Genomic DNA, 21,150 nt, shown 5'->3' on the forward strand with positions numbered 1-21,150 from the left:
TAAAGAACATAACTGCATTCATAACTCAATACGTAATTTTTTGTGGGTTAGTACACGAATGCATAACAGCGTCCTTATACAGAATGTTACAAAACAAAATAATAATACTTTAGGGTGTGTATGTGTTTGTTTTAAATAGTGTACTGTGAAAGAAACAGCGTTGAAAGAGAACAAATTTTGATCTTTCTGCACTGCTCTTTCGCAGTGAACTCTATAAAGAGAATCTATACATACATTATACACCTAATTTATTATCACTTAGATTTATTACACCCTGTATTTAACTACAACAAAACCATGAAAAGAATCTCATAGCATACCATCGATATAAAACTCTATGAAGTTCCATGCCATGGTCATATCCATACCTCGATGCAATAGCTCGCAGCCGGCAAGCTGTACAGGTAAGGGGCTGCGATGAGGGAGGCGGTGTGTACTTCGGAGGCGATCAGCGCTACCGCCAGAAACCGGCCGATGATGAACACCAGCGAATACAGGTAGTATGTCACCAGCTCCGCGCCGCCGAAAGGCCTGAGATTAGTAAATTAAGGGCCTGTTTCACCACTTCCTGATAAGTGCCGAATAGGCTATCCACCACTTAACTTGACAGAATATAAAGTATAGAGAATCTGTCAAAAAAATTGTGAATAACCTATTCGGGACTTTATCAGAAAGTGTTGAAACAGGCCCTGAATAAAGAAAAAATGATTCCCATCATTTTCCGAATAGCAGGTTACAAATAACTCCTTCTAAAAGTTTACGATGCATTCCACCATTTTCGGAACTCGCCCGGCGAGTTGAACCGTGCCGGTATGAGAAATCTTGAAATACCTTATCGATTGTCAAGTTTTGAACCTTGAGTAATTCAGATAACGCCAGACAAAATACGAAACACAAATTATAAATCTTTGACAGCAATTATTTTATAGTATATTATGCACCCAGTGCACGAAATTAAGAAATGTCTCAGATTACATGTAATTATTCAATTATTCAATCAACAGACATGCAATCTAAGGCTTTCTTATTTACTGCCCATGGTGCGTATACTATTTTTCTCATCGACGGAGTCGGAAAACGGCAACATCGGTAAGCGCAGCGGGAAGAAAGTCGACGTTTTCCGCCCGGAGGTGAGAAAATTTCGTTTCCAAGTGAATTTTTGTATGACGTTGCACTATTGTAATCAGAATGTATAATTTTTGTTCAAAGAAATTCCGTTAATCCATTACCCACTATCAAACTTAAAAAACAGATTTAAAAATAAAGGTGAAAAAAAAAAACATACCCACTAGGATAATGTGGACACTCCATTACATTTTTATAACTGGTCTTGACGTTTCTGAAAAAGTTATTATTTATTATAAACCCATTAAATTAAACACATTAATTCATAATAATTATACTAATCCACTAAGTCATAAAAGTATACAGGGTGTAAAAAGTGATAATACTTTTTAAGGTGTATACGTGTTCCTCGTAGAGAGTTTACTGTGAAAATAGCAGCGATGAAAGACTAATTTTTTTTCACTTTTGTATGGGGAAACTCGTGACGCTCGGGCGCTTGCCCATGCAAAAGTGAAAAAAAAATTGGTCTTTCAGAGCTGCTACTTTCACGGTGAACTCTCTACCAGGAACACATACACACCCTAAAGTATTATCACTTAGTTTTTTACACCCTGTATAGGCAGTGAATAACGTTTACAAATTCTCTTGTCATTTTCAATTTATTTTATTACGTGACATGATAGATAGACCTTTATTGTTAAAATACTTTTTGAAATAAGTATAGACTCAGAAGCAAATAAGACGTAGCGCTGCTACGAAATTCGTAGTACTGCTACGGAAGTCTGCTACGAAATTCGTAGTACTGCTACGACGTAGCGCTGCTACGAAATTCGTAGTACTGCTACGAAATTCGTAGTACTGCTACGACATAGCGCTGCTACGAAATTCGTAGTACTGCTACGACGTAGCGCTGCTACGAAAGTCGTAGTACTGCTACGAAAGTACTACTACGCTGTAGCGCTGCTAAAATGTAGTAATACTACAAATGCTGCGACGTAAGACATAGCCGTAGCAGTCATATTTTTACAACATAAATAATTCTCTCAAATACAACATCACAAACTCAAAAACTTCACCTCTTTATAATAATATATTACGTTTAGATGGGAGGAAAATATACTTACTTTAGAGTATTGAAGAGCTGCAGACAGACGAAGAACAGGTTACTGGCGAAGGAGAAGAAGATGACGCTGCCGATGACGTCATCGAACGAGCGCACGAGCAGCGTCGCGCGGTTGTAGTCCTCGCGCAGCTGGCGCCAGTACGCGGGAGAGAAGTACTGGAATATGTTAAAGTTTAAGACCAATACAAGTTGTTCCAGACACCATATAGGTACATTGGGGGGGATGATAGAATTATGTACGAACGACGAAAGTCTATCTGACCTCATTTGCACGATTTTGGACAGGTCAGTCTGTCCGTATGTTTACAGTACTTTAGTTCCAGGATTAAAATAACAAAACGTGTATATGTTCTGTTATTTTAATCCTGGTACTAAAGTACTGTAAACATACGGACAGACTAACCTATCTAAAATCGTGCACATATTCAAATTAATAAAATGTAATTAATAAAATGTATATTTTATTAAAGTTAGGTACATTTAAGTTTCCAAAACAAGGCTAAGTCGATCCAAAGCTTTATCATAATGAACTTACTTGGCCTTCGCACTCCTTAATTTTTTTATTAATTTGTTCCAAGACAGAGGTCAGAAACAAACTGATACAAATGATGAATATGTACGAGTAGCTCCAATTCATTGTTGTGATAAAATTTACCGTCTGAAAAAAAAACACGTTGATAAATCTAATATCACAATATACTGTATTCACGGATTGCTGTGTTTTTGTGGTCGAGAGAAGCCTTATTCAGTTATCTTTTTGCCATGGTGGCAGAAACATAACTACATAACGTAGTGGAACTGTCATGGGAACAGCCTTTCTGCCACCATAAGAAACGATGGTTAGGTAACAAGTATGCAATAAGAAGCCAATAGAATGTCTTATACGCCCCAAAAGTGTTTTTTGGAACATTACAGGGACCCTTACCCCTAGTCAGGGCATGCAAGGTGTAATAGGATTTAAGGAGTATAGTAAATATTGTTTAGTATTTTTTATATTGCATTGAAATAAGAAGATTTTATGTTTCTATTCTTACCAACAGAACAATTCCCATGGGAAACTGGTAAGTGACTTCCGCGGTGAATATCCAGTGTATCATCTTCTCTATGACCTTCGGGTAGACGCCACGATCCGTCTCCATGCAGTCTGTCACCACCGACACCCTTGCGACTAACACCAAAATGTGTTCAACTAAAAACAAACAACGGCCTATCTTGCAATAGACAATGTCAACTCAATGTCGTCATTTGTCAGCTAGGCTTAACACAACGCTTTAGGGTCAATTTAGACCGCAACGCGACGCTTAGATGCATTTCTAATATTATATTTGAAAGACTTTAATTGCGTGAGACGTCTTGCAAATCTGTCAAATCCATACAAACTTATAATAATAATATCTATGGACTTAGAAAATTGACTACGCGTCGCGTTTGAATTAACCCTTATGGACCGAAAAACATAACCGCGTTGCGTCACCACAACGCCAAAATTGGTGCATTTCTTTAGTATTTTTGAATTTTGAAAGATTTTTAAATCTTTTTGCCGCCGATTTTGGCGGTGCGGTGCCGTAACGCGGTTATGTGTTTTGGCCCTAAGTGCTCGCAACAGAATTAATTTCAATACTGACGCAGAGCCGCTCCAAACAGAGTGATGGTCGCGCAGTAGCACTTGAATTTGATTGACGAGTCTATGTACTGGTCCAACCGCGCCGCCGCCACTTGCTCCAGCAGCTGGTGCCACTTGCGCGCCACTTGCATGAAGATCACGCTCGTGATGCAAGTTGTCAAGTAGAATGCTAAGTTACCTGAAGCAGCATAAGCGTTTAAGGAGGCGATAGTTAAAGCGATGATTTGAGGTGATAGCGGTCATTGATCCCTTATCAAAAATGTACGTATTTCATCGTTTTCTGTACCCACCGCGCCTGAAAATGAAGTCGGTGACGTTTTTAGTCTAAGAGCGAAATCGTACTTTGCATATATACGGTCAAAATCGAGTACGCAGTAAATTGCTTTAGAGTTATATAATTTAGAAAGGATTGTTCCTTTAAGAATATAAAAAAATAACCGAATGCCATGCGAAAATGTTGAACATCACTCCTCCATCCAATCAAGGTCAATGGCAGCTAGTGCCACGTATTACAACTTTAACTATATAACTTAATTAATAATTTACAACTTACCAAGTTTTCTTACAGTGACTGCGCCATCGAGCACCTTGTACATGCACCATAGTGTGGCGGTGAATTGTATCGCGCACAACGTGCAGTTGTACAAAAACCGATACGATAGTATCTCGAATCTGTATCGACATCATAAAACGAATTACTACAGAACTAGCAAAGACATGTCGTATAACTGCTACGTCACGTCGCGTCATAGCGCAGCTACAACGTAGACATGCATTCGTAGCACTGCAGTTACGCTAGCGGTGCTACGACGTAGAGCTACTACGCCGTAGCGCTGCATTCGTAGCATTCAATTACGCTAGCGGTGCTACGACGTAGAGTTACTACGCCGTAGCGCTGCATTCGTAGCACTCAGTAACGCTAGCGGTGCTACGACGTAGAGGTACTACGCCGTAGCGCTGCATTCGTAGCATTCAATTACGCTAGCGGTGCTACGACGTAGAGGTACTACGCCGTAGTGCTGCATTCGTAGCACTCAGTTACGCTAGCGGTGCTACGACGTAGAGGTACTACGCCGTAGCGCTGCATTCGTAGCACTCAGTTACGCTAGCGGTGCTACGACGTAGAGGTACTACGCCGTAGCGCTACATTCGTAGCACTCAGTTACGCTAGTGGTGCTACGACGTAGAGGTACTACGCCGTAGCGCTACATTCGTAGCACTCAGTTACGCTACTGGTGCTACGACGTAGAGGTACTACGCCGTAGCGCTGCATTCGTAGCACTCAGTTACGCTAGCGGTGCTACGACGTAGCGCAACTCCTGCAACATAGCCATATTATCAGTAAATATTATGCTACAATATTATTTGCTCTAATATTCGACACACCTATACTCGTAAAATTGGTTATAATATTATAGTAGTTGGATTCTCGCTTTGGAATAACGAAAATATTTTTGGACAAATGAGCAAACGGTTCACATGATGAAAAGCAACTTCCGTCGTCGCAACATCAGAAGTGCTGCAAGTGCGTTGCCGGCCTTTTAAGAGGTAATAGGGGAGGGTAGGGATGGGAAGGGAAGGGAATAGGGGAGGGAAGGGAATAGGGTAGGGGATTGAATTTGGGCCTCCGGTAAACTCACTCACTCAAACTCAAACACAGCGCAAGCGCTGTTTCACGCCGGTTTTCTGTGAGAACGTGGTATTTTTCCGGTCGAGCCGGCCCATTCGTGTCGAAGCATGGCTCTCCCACATTAAAAACGGTTATAAAACGAGGTAAAAATTTATTACTATGAACTTTTGTCGTATTGTTTAATTATCAGTTGACATTACAACGTGGCGAAGCGATGTGATTCTTAACTTTATCTGTTACATGAGAAAATAGCTTTGTCCACACTGTGCCATTTTCTGTTCGTCAAGGGCATGCGTTATAGCGCAGTCAACAGCGAACGTGAGGCATGCCCGCGACGCATGCCCTCTGACCGTATCCAAACCTTAAAAAATGACAATATTGGCGTTGCATTCCTTGACGCATTCAATTATTGAATGCGCCAATATGTAAGTTGATGACGAAAATTGAAGATGAAAGTGTACAGTGTGGACATAGCTGGGCAATTTCAGAAAAACGTGTACAGGGTATAAAATTTCATTTTAATTTTTAAGTAAATTTTTTCTTTTTTTCTATATTTTTTTTCTATAATGTAATAGGAAATATAGTTTATTATACAAAAAACAAAAAAGAACGCGGAATTTAAGGCATTTTCCTGATAATATCAGAAATGACCGTAGAAAAAGTCACCCAACGGAGGTCACATAATGCTACCTGCTTGTTATTTTAAATTGTTTAAAAATTAACCATCTTATTTAGCACTCATACATTTTTGGTATCAAATACAAGTTTTGCAATGTGTAAACAATAACAATAAATAAAGAAAAGTGATTAATAACAGTAAAACTTGGTCACATACCTGAACAAAGAAATTGAAACACCTGCACTTCAACAACATTTCCGCGCTTTTCACTGGTTAGTTTGCCAGTAAAAACAAAAAGACGTACCTATCGATGAAGAACATACGTTGTTTTGCCAGATCGTGCCGAATAATTTCTAGTATTAGAAGAATTTTTGCAAAAACACAAAGCGGAAACTTCCGGAAGACTAAACTTTTCGTTTTAAATTCAAATTAATTTTTAAAAGAAATTAGATATAAAAATATATATTTGATACTTTCAGCTGATACATTTAACTTTTGAGATTTTAAATTATGTATAGAAATCACTTCCAATACTGGATATTTTTAAAAATTAATCATTATCTGGTCTTAGTTGGGAAGGGGACAGGTATATTTGATGGTTTTCAATACTTTAAAACCTTCGTAAGTTTTTATTTAATAAAGTAACAACAAGACGACAATTTATATATGTATTTAAACATTTAAATTAATATATTCTGTTAAAAGTTATTTATCTCAACAAAATAAATTAAAAAAGTCGAGGGGCAAGGCAAAATCAGGGGGTACACATTTTTTTGAAAATGCCCAGCTGATAAACATTGAATTCACAATTGGATTTTCCATTTATTTTGAATGGCTCTTTAAATTGCTGTGTCATGTAACAGTAAGCTAATCCCTGGCTTAACTTACCTTACATTAGTAACATCTGTCTCCGTTACACCATTAACAGGTATCAGACCACACCACTGGCCTATGAGTAAAGGCAGCTTCATAGACTCCTGAAACGCCCTGCACTGGGTCTTGAAGTATTCATTTTTACCCCCAATAATATCCACAACTCTGTTTACTGTAAATATAATCTTATCTATACATATTATAAAACAAAGTCGCTTTTTTCCCTTAAGTCCCTTTGTTCCATTTAATATTTAAAACTACGCAACGTATTTTGATGATCCTTTCAGTTTTAGATAGCCCATTTATCGAGGAAGGCTATAGGCTATATTTTATCACGCTAAAGGCCTGTTTCACCACTTTCCGATAAAGTGCTTAATATTCACAACTTTTTTGACAGATTCTCCATACTTGATCTGTCAAGTTAATTGGTGGATAGCCTTATCAGGAAGTAGTGAAATAGGCCCTAAGACTATTAAAAGCAAAGAAATAGAGGAAAATGTGCAAAAAGAGGGAAAATTATTTGAAAGGGCTAATTTTAACGCGCTAATCTCAAGAATTACTGGTCCCATTTGAAAAATTCTTTCAGTGTTAGATAGCCCATTTATTGAGGAAGGCTATAGGCTATATTTTAGCACGCTAAGACTAATAGGAGAGTGTGGAGAAAAAACGGGGGAAATTATTTTTATGTTATTTGGCACAGATAAGAAGTGACCACGTGAAGGATCATAGGCTATCGATTTTAATCATATTTTTTTCTGTTGCTATATATTTTATACCCGTGCGACGCCGGGGCAGGTCGCTAGTTACATAATATATATTGTAATGTACTATTTTAGGCACGACGTGGTCATAAGCAAAAAACTCTGAAAAAAAGTCATAAAAATAGACAAAAGTCAAAAGTAAGAAAATAGCAAATTAATAAAAGTGCAAAACATCGAATACATAGTATGTAGGTATATAATTATTATATTATACGCATAATATAAATTTTTAACAAGTTCACAGGATTACTCACATCTGATATACCGATAAACGATTTCCCTAAACTTTAATTTCTTCTTAACTTTTTTTGTGCTGCAATAAAATACGTATTTTGTTAAACGTAAATTGTTTCATCGAAGAAATTGATTCATATGCAGATGACGGCCTTACGTCATATTTTGGTTGGAATATGGCCATAAAGTTAATATACCTAGCGGAATAGAGCAACAATCTCGAGCTGTCAAACGAAACCGAAATTGGTTTTCATCTGTGTGAAAAATATGTGTACGTATGTGTATACGTAGTTAGTTTGACAATTTAATCTCATAGAAATCATGTTCAATCATGCTTGTGTAAGTGTTTACACAAGCATGATTGAACATGATTTCTATGAGATTAAATTGTCAACGTGCGGCACGTGCTGACTGGACGTCAAAAAAAGAGTGCTGCTGTCATGTATCACACGTCACTTTTTACCACGCAGTGTTACTGATAGTGACATCTCTCTTGCTCAGGCCTTTGTTTCTCTATTCCGCTAGGTATATTAACTTTATGGGTAATGGAGATTTTTTTACGTCAATTTAGTGTTATGTGAAGCTCTCTTCTTCTTCTCTCCAACAAAATGACGTAGATCCGTCAACTGCTTACAAATCAATTTCTTCGACGGTACAACATAACGACTCTCAAGTAGCGTAAGGCTGCGTTTCCACCAGAAATGTGTTGCGAGGAATGTGTTTTTAAGATCCAATAGCATCGCGCAGACAACTAATAGAATTGTTTCATTGACGTGAGCTTGCCATGACATCGCTCAGCGCGCTGAGAACGCGCGCGCTGAAAACACTATGCGCTTTCGTCTTCAATTTTCGTCATCTTCTTTCATTCAACTTTCGTTTTGGCGCATTCAATAATTGAATGCGTCAACGAACGCAACGCCAACATTGTTATTTTTGTTTTTTTGGATACGGTCAGAGGGCATGCGTCGCGGGCATGCCTGAGGTTCGCTGTTGACTGCGCTATAACGCATGCCCTTGACAAACAGAAAAAGGCACAGTGTGGACAAAGCTAATCATCGCAATACATTTCTGGTGGAAACGGAGCCTAACACCTCCATCGTGGGTATCGCAGACACAATGGATTTTCAATAGGTAGTTATCCGGCAGCCGGCTGCCGCTTGGGGATTGATAGGTTAACTTACCTAGTTTGAGCTACAAACTTTTGTGGATACAGTTCTTCCACGTATATTGAACCTTCTGAAGCAAAAAGAGACAAATAATATTCGACTTTTATTGAATAAAGATAACATTATTATAACATATTTTATTGTGGCTAATAACAGTAAAAAGGATAAAAGTAATATTTTTTTAAATTTCAATTATAATAATAATAATATTATGGCAAATGCTGATAATAAAAATGAAAATTAAGATCAACGAACATTGCAATATGAAGCGTGGACGTAATGCGAATAATTTTTAATAGAAAATTGAACTTTATTTCCTACACAAGAAGACACGTTGGCAAACTTTCCACCCGCAATATTACTCATCTATCTATCTTCTATCTATATAATAATGGATGCTGTTAAACGTTCGTGTGTCATCCCACATCGGACTAGTTTTGAGTAATCGGCGTTTTAAGTTTTTTTTGGAATAATTTTTATTTTCTGCTTATTTTAAGCAAAAAAAAATGTATTGTGCCGTATTTTTTTTTTATTGAAATGCGTAGATTATGATTATGAAAATACATTTTAATTTTACATTCAGTTTTAAGAGAAAACGTATAAAAATGGTTAATGCAATATTACTATAGGGCTTATTACATAGCGTTAATGTCCTTTGTGCTATTTCACATAAATGCAAAATTCTGATTTGTTCTTTCAATACAAATTTAAGTGCTTTAATTTTAACAAAATGTTATAAAATTACCTTGTCACGCCCAAACCACTAAACCGATTCTTCTGAAATTTGGTATGGAGATACTTTGAGTCCTGGGAAAGGACATAGGGTCCTTTTTTATTCAAAAAAATGTACGGTTCCCAGGCATTAAATAAAAATCATTTCAGCTTATACCGCTACCGGCTACGTGGATTTCGATGATATTTGGTATACAGATACGTTATGTCTCCGGAAAGGACATAGGATAATTTACATCCGGGAAAAAGGTACGGTACCCGTATGATAAACAAAAATGATTTGAGCCTAAACCACTGAACCGATTTTGATGAAAATTGGTGTGCACATACTTTAACTCTTGTGAAAGGACATAAGATAAGTATTGTCTTGAAAAATGTACGGTTACTGCGTTATAAAATTTCCTATTTTGCGCCTAAACCGCTGAACAGATTTTGATGAAACTTGGTATGGAGATACTTTGAGTCCCGGAAAAGGCCATAGGATCCTTTTTATCTCGGAAAAATGTACGGTTCCCAGGCATTAAATAAAATGATTTCTGCTTATACCGCTACATGGATTTTGATGATATTTGGTATGCAGATACGTTATGTATCGGAAAAGGGCAGAGAGTTCCCGCTTCTTCTTCCCTTCTCGCGTACACATTTGAGCACTATAAAATTACTCCTGCGTAACTGGCCTGGTTTAATTGAAACCAAAGTGCTCTTGTGTATTGCGCATACACTTGGGCACTATAAAAATTACTCCTGCGTAACTGGCCTGGTATCATTGAAACCAGAGTGCTCTTGTGTATTGTGCACATACTTGGGCACTGAAAAATTATTCCTGCGTAACTGGCCTGGTTTCATTGAACCCAGAGTGCTCTTGTGTATTGCGCACACACTTGGGCACTATGATATTACTCCTGCGTAACTGGCCTGGTTTTATTGATACCGGCCACCGCCACCGAAACCGGTGTGGGAGTTTATTTTATTTATTATAATTACCAGCATTGGACATTGGGCATAATTATTGAAATACTTGTTAGTCTAATTAAATTATTAATCTAATTGCAAACTAAAATTAGAATAAATTTTATATATATTATTATTAATCAACTTACGGGTAATTTCAGATGCACAATTACTTCATCAATCTGAATGGTTTGTAAACTGATTAAAATTACTAATTACTTTTTGCCCAACTCAGAACGTGATAAACTAATTATTTCTACATTAACTAAATTTAATCAAAATCGGTTCAGCAGCTTAAACGCAAATCAATAAAGTTTATTGCGTGAAAACCGAACATTTTCCATGATAAAAAATATTATCCTATGTCCTTCTCCAAAACTTTACGTAATATCTACATGTACTCAATATCGATATCATAAGTCATTTTTGTTGACTGCGCGGGAACCGTACATTTTCCGGGACAAAAAGTATCTAATGTCATTTTAATTGATTCAAAGTATCTGCATACAAAATTTTATCAAAATCGGTTCAGCGGTTTAGGCGCAAATCATTTTAGAAACATAGTACATAAATGCTGTATACAAAACCTCACTAAGAGGAATAAGCTTTAACCATTTTTGTACTCTAGAATATGCTACAGTGGGTTTTCAAAAAAATGGATTTCACTGTCGTAAACCTTATGTTATAAATAACAAAACTGCATTATTAACTAAAAATCCGATTTTATGTGGAATGAAACACTAATGCTTAACAGCAGCCATAATATATAAAACTCAAAGGTGACTGACATGGTGATCTATCAACGCACAGCCCAAACCACTGGACAGATTGGGCTGAAATTTGGCATGCACGTAGATAATAATATAACGTAGGCATCCACTAAGAAAGGATTTTGATCAATTCTACCTCCAAGAGGTTAAAATAGGGGATGAAAGTTTGTATATAATAATACTTCTTAACGCGAGCGAAGCCGCGGGCAAAAGTTCGTTTAAAAATAAATCGCAACTCCTCAAGACGTTGCATCACTTGCAATGCAACCTGAACTTAAGTTCATATTCATTATCAGTATTTGCTATGTTATAGTAATAGAAGTTAAAAGAATAATTATTCTAATCAGCATACTTACTCTTAATACTGCCCCCCATATTGACTGTCGTCGTTCCAAAACTCAAACTAATACATCACAGGAAATGATAAATGTTGTTTTTGTTACTGTTTTATTATGATAAATAACATACGAGGTGTCAACTTGTCGTCTCATTGACAATTTGACGATCATAATTATTCAGGGGTACATTGAGTGATGATGCGTGGGTGATTATTTTGTTTTTATTACAATGTAAGCAGTATCATCAGCGTACAGTTATTTATGATACTAATATAATTCAAAACAGAGGAAAAAATCAGCAGGAGCTGAGAAGTCTTTGCTGATTTGTTTACGACATTTAAATAATATGTTTAAATAAGAAGAATAATCAACTAGCTAGCGCATGAGGTCTTAATTTTTAAACGCTTTACTTATAATGAATATTATAATGTACATCAGAGAAGTTGATAATTAGGCAGATGGTTGATAGTTTGGTCGCGTTATGTCAAACCCAGCCAACAGATCACAATTAACATTGAATTGACATGATCCGACCAAATGACGTTGGTCTGTCAATCGCCTATAGGAATCAATTTCCTCGATGGTACATAATATGAGATAGTTCATAATAGATGATGGATATGGAATGGTTAAAGTTGTAATAATAAACTTTGAGGTTTAATTTATGATTAATACACTACTTTATAGCTAAAAGCCAAGCTCTGTGAGGGCTCGAGTCGTCACACCTTGACTGACTGATGATAACACATCTACAAATAAAAAACCTTGACTAATTGATAATAGCACATCTACATATAAATAAGGAGGATTTTTACCGGAGGCCCAATCCCCTACCCTATTCCCTTCCCTACCCTCCCTTATTCCGTTCCCTTTCCATCCCTACCTTTCCCTATTACCCTATTCCCTCTTAAAAGGCCGGCAACGCACCTGCAGCTCTTCTGATGCTGCGAGTGCGACTGCGAGCGCTATACAACTAAGAGCATTAGTTGTATAGCGGACCTGCCGAGAGAACCTTTGAACCTGAAATATACCACTTATCTATTATTATGATTTCCGTGGGAGAGCCATGCTTCGGCACGAATAGGCCGGCTCGGCCGAAGAAATACCACGGGCTCACAGAAAACCGACGTGAAACAGCGCTTGCGCTGTGTTTCGCCGAGTGAGTGAGTTTACCGGAGGCCCAATCCCCTACCCTTTTCCCTTCCCTACCCTCCCATATTTCCTTCCCTACCCTCCCACATTGCCTTCCGGCCGGTAACGCACCTGCCGCTCTTCTGATGCTGCGAGTGTCCATGGGCGACGGTAGTTGCTTTACATTAGGTGACCCGTTTGCTCGTTTGCCCCTTTATTTTATATTAACGTTGTGCATTATTTTTTTTAACCCATTTTATATAAAAATCGATTTTAAAAAAAAACATTTTTTTTAATTAATCGAAACCCTTACTTCACTCGATTAAATTTTTAACCTATTTTTTATAAAAATCGATTTAAAAAAAAAACGATTTTTTTAATTAATCGAACCCCTTACCATTTTTTTAACCCATTTTTTTATGAAAATCGATTTTAAAAAAAATCGATTTTTTTAATAAATTGAAACCCTTACAATCGATTAAAAATATCGACAATCGAAAAAAAAACAATCGATTGTTCGATTAATCGATTTCGATGTTACAACACTACTCTCCAACCGTCATACGGTTTTTCGATCAGCACGAGAATCTGACGCGAGTTTCACAGTTTTTACCCATCCCACAAAAGTGCTCAACGGCGCTAAAGAAGTTTTCACTTCAAAAAAAATGTTAACACTACAGTCATTACAATATATAAGTAAATGACGTCATAATAGTTAGAAACTAATGATATCTTTGTTTAAATTAGCTACTAAACATTTCTTTGAAACTATTTAGATTGTAGCGAATCTCAAAAAAATAATGTACTGGAACCATACATATAATTATAATTTTTTTTTATATGATGAAACAATAATACCAAACTTACTTCAATGCTATATTCCGAGGCTGGCACATACAGTAGTGTGAGAATAGGCTTCATAGCCTCGTAGTTCACGTTGGAAGCCATCAGAAACATCACAGAAGCCTTCACAGGAACACAGTCGAAAACGAGTAGTACACACAATGCTCCGTACTGTTGTAGGTTCTGCAAGACAATGATTATAAGATTTTGGAAATAAGGATAAGACTGTTTTGCTTTTATACAAATAATGCATGCCCGATCGTATCCAACGAAGGGCCGCTCGAATTGTTGACTGCCATAGTGTTTCAAACAACTTGGACCCCTTGGGACTACGACGAGATGTAGCTTTACTCTGCATCCTCTATCGGTTGTATCACGGGGAGTGCTTTGAGGAATTGTTCGGAATCATACCACCTGCAACTTTTCGCCATCGTCCCACGCGAAAAATATACCATCCTTATCACCTTGATGAGTGGCAGTCTTCCACCGTGCGTTTCTCGCGTAACTTTCTGCCGCGCACTGTAAAACTCTGGAGCAAACTGTCACCGGCAGTATTTCCGGACCTATACGACCTGCAAACCTTCAAGAATAGAGCGTATTCCCTCTTAAAAGGCCGGCAACGCACATGCAGATCTTCTGATGTTTCAAGTGTCCATGGGCGACGGTAGTTGCTTTCCATCAGGCGACCTGTTTGCTCGTTTGCCCCCTTATTTCTTAAAAAAAAAACCAACAAATCTGTAACACCTTTGTACCACAGTTTAAAGCACAAAATATTTCTTTGTCTTTGTCTTTTGTCGTTGCTAAACGCCCTTTTAACACGCTTTTTTATATTATCTTGAGCTGTATGTATGTAACGGAATCTCTGAGCACGATTTTTAACTATCTCCACTAGTCTAATTTATTCAAAACTTTGCATACGCATTAAAAGCAAATGACAATGCAATAATTTGTTAAAATAAAAAAGCAAGGTAATAAAAAGCTTGTTTTTTAGTTTTTTTAGCTATTACTTATTTAAAAAAACTTAAACTGGCCGTTGGGGTAGTGTGAGAACAATTCTTATCGTCATCGCCTATATTAATTCTAAAATTCGAATTATTAATGATACGATATATTTCTGTCTTTTAACTCTACAGAATTAACTTTTCCTTCGTTCTTGCGTTGAGTCTTCAACGTTTCATATTTAGAAAAAATAATGTACATCGGAAAAGAAATAAATATTAACCCTGTATGATCTTAATAATGAATACTTACATGACAATTTTTTCGCGAGGACAATCTCCTAAGCCCGGATAAACTCGACTGAAATAAAAAATACATTTTATATTTTCGGATGGTGAATAGTATGTCTACTTAACTGTCAGTCTGTCTGTCTTGTACCTCTTTACGCCCAAACCGCTGAAGCGATATTACTAAAATTTGGTATGGAGATACTTTGATACGGTCCGAGCGACGGTCGGTGCGACGTTGCCAGACTTCGGCACGGTGCAGTGTTTGTTTGAATGTAGACGTATGCGAATTATAATTGCACAATTTGATAAAAAAAGCTATGCAATAACTTTCCCACAGCAGTCTCCGAGTGCCATACGTATTTTTTTTATTTAAAAATGAATCACCTCGTCACGTTTACATTTTAACTGACCCTCCAAGAACCAAGGCGGAAACTCTGTACCTGTTGTAATACTCAACGTGATTATAGTACAAGTCCAACATACTTGACAAGATAGAATATCTGCAGACATATGAAGCAGAGGTTGGTGAAGACAGAGAGCAGGATCAGCAGACATAGCTTGTGGTCTGTCGCCGTGACCAACTCAATCAGGTGCGAGTAACGCTGTCGTAGAACCTCCCAGCTAGTGTTCTGGAAATGAAATCGATATGGATGGAAAAGTATCTTGGTCGAATAAGTTATTCTACGAAATGCACACCATGATTTATTGGCGTACTTTTAGTTGGTTGTAAGCATATTATACAGGGTGTAATAAAACTATTTTCTATCAATATTAAATCATCATCATTGCTTTGCTACCATTTAAGTTCTAATTGCTTTATACATCGTAAGGGTTGATTCAACCGCAACGCGACGCGTGGATGCATTTCCAAATTCATATGGATTTTACAGATTCGCAAGACGTCTCACGCAATTGAAATCTGTCAAATCCATACTCACGCAATTGGAATCTGTCAAATCCATACAAATTTATGCCACACCGCGCCTCGCCTCACCTCGTCGCGTTGCGGTCTGAATTGACCCTAAGCCGGTGCTGGCGGAGAGCCGCTCTAAGTGTCTGCCATCAAATATGTTGACGCGTATAAAGTAATAAAACTAAGTGATATTACTTTTGGGTGTGTACGTGTTCCTTATAAAGAGTTCACGGTTAAACTAGCAGCGCCGAAATACCATATTTTGTGATTTGAATGGACAAGACAAGACTATAATAAAGCAAAAAAAAATTTGGTCTTTCAGCGCTGCATTTTCACAGTGAATTCTCTACAAGGAACACGTACACACCCTGAAGTATTTAATTACTTTTTTTTTTAATGATATAAGGGGGCAAACGAGCAAACGGGTCACCTGATGGAAAGCAACTTCCGTCGCCCATGGACACTCGCAGCATTAGAAGAGCTGCAGGTGCGTTGCCGGCCTTTTAAGAGGCAATAGGGTAATAGGGGAGGGTAGGAAAGGGAATAGGGTAGGGGATTGGGCCTCCGGTAAACTCACTCAATCGACGAAACACAGCGCAAGCGCTGTTTCACGCCGGTTTTCTGTGAGAACGTGGTATTTCTCCGGTCGAGCCGGCCCATTCGTGCCGAAGCATGGCTATCCCACGTTTTACGCATTCTCACTTAGTTTTGCTACACTCTGTATAAAAGATCATGTGATAAACCTAAGTGTCCCTTATATCAAGTTCATGCGCGTTGTGTTTTGTTGTATAGGTACTGGTTTTCTGATACTACAATAAGAAATCTTCTAATAATATTCTTATAAAGCCGCGGCACGAAGCTTCATGCTATGAGACGATACATTGGATGATACACGCAGATCGTCCAATGGTATGGTCTTTAGCACGACGCTTCGTGACGCTAAATGCAGGTGCGGCCCGAGCGTAAGAATGGCACTTCATTGCAATAACGTTCATAGTCAAAGGTGAAAACTTAGTAACCTGTCAATTCGCTCACGTCGTAATTTGTCGTATCACAGTTTTGTAACACCCTGCACAATAAGGCAGAACATAATATAAATTAAGTTTCTGTCAAAAAGAAATGTTCAGTAGGATTTTTACTATACCTTCTCATTTCGTTCTGCGATCATCTTGTTGAGATCTCGGAAGTATGACACCAGGTACATGCTGATGCAGATGGTGATCACGTCGATAATACTCCACAGAAACGTCGCTTGGATTTGAGCAACCTGTATACCACATGTTAATTCTCACCACATCTTAGGCCTCAGCCTCGAAATCAGCGGTCAGCAGGGCGGGAGCAGTGGCGGCAGCGCAGCCAGCCGTCTAGTACGCGCGCGGTCAGTTCCATATTATAAATCTATACATTGGAACGCGCCGCCGTCGCCACCGCCCCGCTGCCTGCTGATTTTAAAGCTGAGGTCTTAGCGGCAAATATGTAGCTTATTCAATATTCATACGGATTTATAAGCCATATTTGCCACAGTGATTATGTTAATAATTTTTGGGATAATATGCTTATTAATTATTATTAGTACAACGAATCTCATACCAAAAATGGATGGACGGGCGTACCGTCAATGATGCTCAAACACGTACCTCATAAAGAAACGCCTTCCAATGTGTATACGGTGTGTACAGAAACAAAAACTCCACGCTCTTCTCAAAATACAACTTGGTGAAGTCAAGATCTATGACGTAGTGATCCATGCAGTTCATCAGAAGCTTGATTTTGAAGAGAACAGAAAATATGTGTTCGACTGAAACAATCAGAGACTAAATTTCAAACTTTTTACCATTTTACACATACACACCTATCATAATTCGAGAAATATGTTTTACGCATTCTCGCGTGTTAGCACAATTTCGTTCAGCACGGTCCAATTTTCCTAGGATGGATAAAATTATTGAACCTACGTCAGGACTCAGGACACGTGACCTGGTTGAAAATTCGTAAGACGGAGGGAGAGTACGCCGGCCGGCGTAGGATAGATTAGTAATTTCTCCCTCTCTACCTAATGTTCAACTTTACACTACTTTCTGGCCTGGAAAACCATTATTTTGTTAGTTTTAAAGATAAATAATTTAATAGGCATATAAAGAGCTCACCTAAAGCCAGCACCATGATTACCGTTGTGGCCAATCTGCTGTACCTGTCCCAATGTTTGGTGCAGCGTATGCTGGCCACGTGGGCTTCTATAGCGGAGGCTCTTTGTACCAGTCTTGGCCACTTCTTTGCTAGTTTTATTAGGAATATCATCGATAAGAGTGCATTGGAGTAGAAGAGAAGGCTTGCTGAAAATAATTAATATTATAATAATTATGATATTAATATTATTGACGATTTGAGGCCGTATATGGGATTTTCACTCATATCCTTTTTTTGTTATTACCATCTTTTAGGTTTTGTTGTTAGTTCGAACTAAGGGTATGTTGTTTCAAATTTTAAAACATTCTAATAATTGTAGTCCATCACGCCTTGTACTTTTTTATTTTATAATTATTGTTAGATATCCTTTTCTCGGCCCTAAAGTCTATTTTTTTAACTTGTGATGACAAGATATTATACTTTTGTACTATACTATATTATAGTAATTTTTGCTATTATAAAGTTATAAATAGTATTCCCACTGAATTATTATAAATTGCTGGGCTTTCAAAGTATTGGCAACATTATTGTGTCTGGGGAATGAAACAAAACTTTGACTTCGCAAATGATGTTAATCAATTTAGATTTGTTAGGCCAGACAACATCTTGAAAGTCCAACGAGTATTGTATATCTTAGTTTGTATACCTAACCAGTTATTAAAAAGCAATAACTTCATTAAATACAGGATGTAACTAAACGAAGTGTTAATATTTTAGGATTATCTGTCCCATATAACTTTTTTTTCACTGTGAAAGTGGCAGCGCTGAAAGAGTAGTTTCTTCTTTAATTTGTATGGGCAATCTCCACTGCGTCAGAAATAATTCCATACGTTAAAAAAGTTGCAAAAAAGTTAAAAAAAAAGTTTTCAAAGTGAACTCCACTGTGAAAGTACAACCCCCACTCATACACACCCTAAAGTATTATCACTTAGTTTTGTTACCCCCTGTATACTCAGTGTCATCACGATTAAATCCCGGCTTCTGAGGGTTTATTACTAAGTAGCCTATTGAATAGCGTTGTTGATTGTTGAAGTTTACGCAAATCAAAACGCTTTTGAATTTAAGATATTAATAATAATAATAATAATAATCTTTATTGTACACCACGAATATATACAGTTATAACATACACATCAGTTACATATAAGTACAATTTTGGCGGCCTTATCGCTAAAAGCGATGTCTTCCAGGCAACTATATATATATGATATTCTATTGTTTACGTAAAAAATTTGAACATCTCCAGTTTAAATAAGAACAAAAACTATCCTATGTCCTTTCCCGTCTCTGGAAGTATCTCTGTACCTTTCAATTTAAGGACCATGGGAAGAAATGTCCCCACTAACAGATTAGAAACACGTGTCATTTGAAAAAAAATAATTGGCGAAGAGTTTTTTTTTTAAATAAACCCAATTGATTTTGAAACTAACACAAGTAAAGTGTTCACTGGGACCCAGAAAATCGAGACGCATCCCATGACTGTTGAAGGGTGGGGACAGGGTTCATAAAAAATCCCCCATGGTCCTTTGGTATAGAGAGAGATGAAATTTTAAGCGAAAATACTGTAATAGACACAATATATCATTTACAGTATTAGTAAGGATTGAACTTCACTCACTTACAGTCCACAAGCTAACTTTGGTGTTGAAGAACTCATGGGTGATACCCACAAACAATAGCAGTTGCAGTACCAATGTTGTTATGTGATACACTAAGTACGGTGATTTCGTATTGTACCTAAAAGAAGAAGATAATCAACCTGAGAAATATAGGCTATCAATTCTCTCTTAGCAATAGGGAAGATTTTACAACATGTAAAAATTTCAACCACTGAAAACTTTATGCCAATGAAGAAAAGCCTTTTAGAGCTAAGTACCTACTTCAAAAGTAATCTGAAATAAGTTTGCAGTAAAACCGACGTAGTACAATATTATTATGATAGCGTTTCAAATTTTAAATTAATAGATATTATATTATGTCATACCCAACACAATGACATTAATAGATCTAATTAATATCATACGATACGCCTGCTAATCCACCGACGCGACGCTGCGAACTGCTAAACAGCGGCGAACCGATTAGGGTCAATTCAGCGCAACGCGACGAGGCGAGGCGAGGCTCGGCGCGGCATAAATTTGTACGGACCCTGAGGCCCTTTTCACATGCATACGGTTGCGGCACAGTCGCCGTGCCGTACAAAGTAGAAATGTATGAGCTACGTAAACAGCTTTCACATGGCACGGCGACCGTGCCGTGATCCGTGTTATACATTTCTACTTTGTACGGCACAGCGACCGTGCCGCAACTGTGTGCATGTGAAAAGGGCCTGAGGGTTGATTCAGACCGCAACGCGACGCTTAGATGCATTTTTAAAAGTATTATATGGATTTGACAAATTTGCAAGACGTCTCACGCAATTGAAATCTGTCAAATCCATATAAAATGCCGCGCCGCGCTCGCCTCGCTTCATCGCGTTGCGGTCTGAATTGACCCTTACTGTCTCATCCGCCACACGACACTGCGTTATATATATTGCATCTCGCTCTTTTACAGTTTTGTGTTTCGCAGCGTCGGTGTACTACAGGCGTTAATAATATTCTTCTATGTTAGCCTGCGTTCATTGTTCAATCTGTCCGGATTCAATTGCCCCCCATGTAACGCAATAAAATCAAACATGGAAGAAGTACCTCAACACACAAGCCCTGTCATTTGCATGCAACCCCTCTATAGGGAAGACTCCAGCCCAGCGACACAACAACAGCGGCAGGCGAAGGAAGCTGTGCATCTCGCATTCCCCGCCCTTAGAGGTGAATTTGATCATGGTTGGAATTAGAACGCTGAAAAATGTAAAGCGAAAGTCAAGACAGGGTAGATGCTAAGTATAAGCAAATAAGACACAATACGTTATATTTACAACGTGTTCATTGAAAATTTTATTAAAAAAGACCGTTTTAACTT

At 37.8% G+C, this 21,150-nt stretch overlaps 1 protein-coding gene across 1 annotated transcript in view; it reads right to left on the bottom strand.

Moving 5' to 3' along the window:
* The window catches only part of LOC121729495, a 33,469-nt gene extending 12,456 nt beyond the window's left edge, over positions 1-21,013 (bottom strand). Inside the window, exons 1-14 of the mRNA XM_042118018.1 lie at positions 20,880-21,013; positions 19,808-19,926; positions 18,150-18,335; positions 17,640-17,800; positions 17,147-17,269; positions 15,573-15,718; positions 7,950-8,008; positions 6,950-7,106; positions 4,366-4,484; positions 3,814-3,990; positions 3,223-3,377; positions 2,724-2,846; positions 2,190-2,344; positions 369-531 (exon numbers count right to left, since the gene is read on the bottom strand). Coding sequence (XP_041973952.1) covers positions 369-531; positions 2,190-2,344; positions 2,724-2,846; positions 3,223-3,377; positions 3,814-3,990; positions 4,366-4,484; positions 6,950-7,106; positions 7,950-8,008; positions 15,573-15,718; positions 17,147-17,269; positions 17,640-17,800; positions 18,150-18,335; positions 19,808-19,926; positions 20,880-21,013 — 1,977 coding nt within the window. The remainder of the gene's footprint in view (positions 1-368; positions 532-2,189; positions 2,345-2,723; positions 2,847-3,222; positions 3,378-3,813; positions 3,991-4,365; positions 4,485-6,949; positions 7,107-7,949; positions 8,009-15,572; positions 15,719-17,146; positions 17,270-17,639; positions 17,801-18,149; positions 18,336-19,807; positions 19,927-20,879) is intronic.
* Positions 21,014-21,150: the final 137 nt, after the last annotated feature.

This window comes from Aricia agestis, chromosome 8, assembly GCF_905147365.1.
Source record: "Aricia agestis chromosome 8, ilAriAges1.1, whole genome shotgun sequence".
Classification (NCBI taxonomy): domain Eukaryota; kingdom Metazoa; phylum Arthropoda; class Insecta; order Lepidoptera; family Lycaenidae; genus Aricia; species Aricia agestis.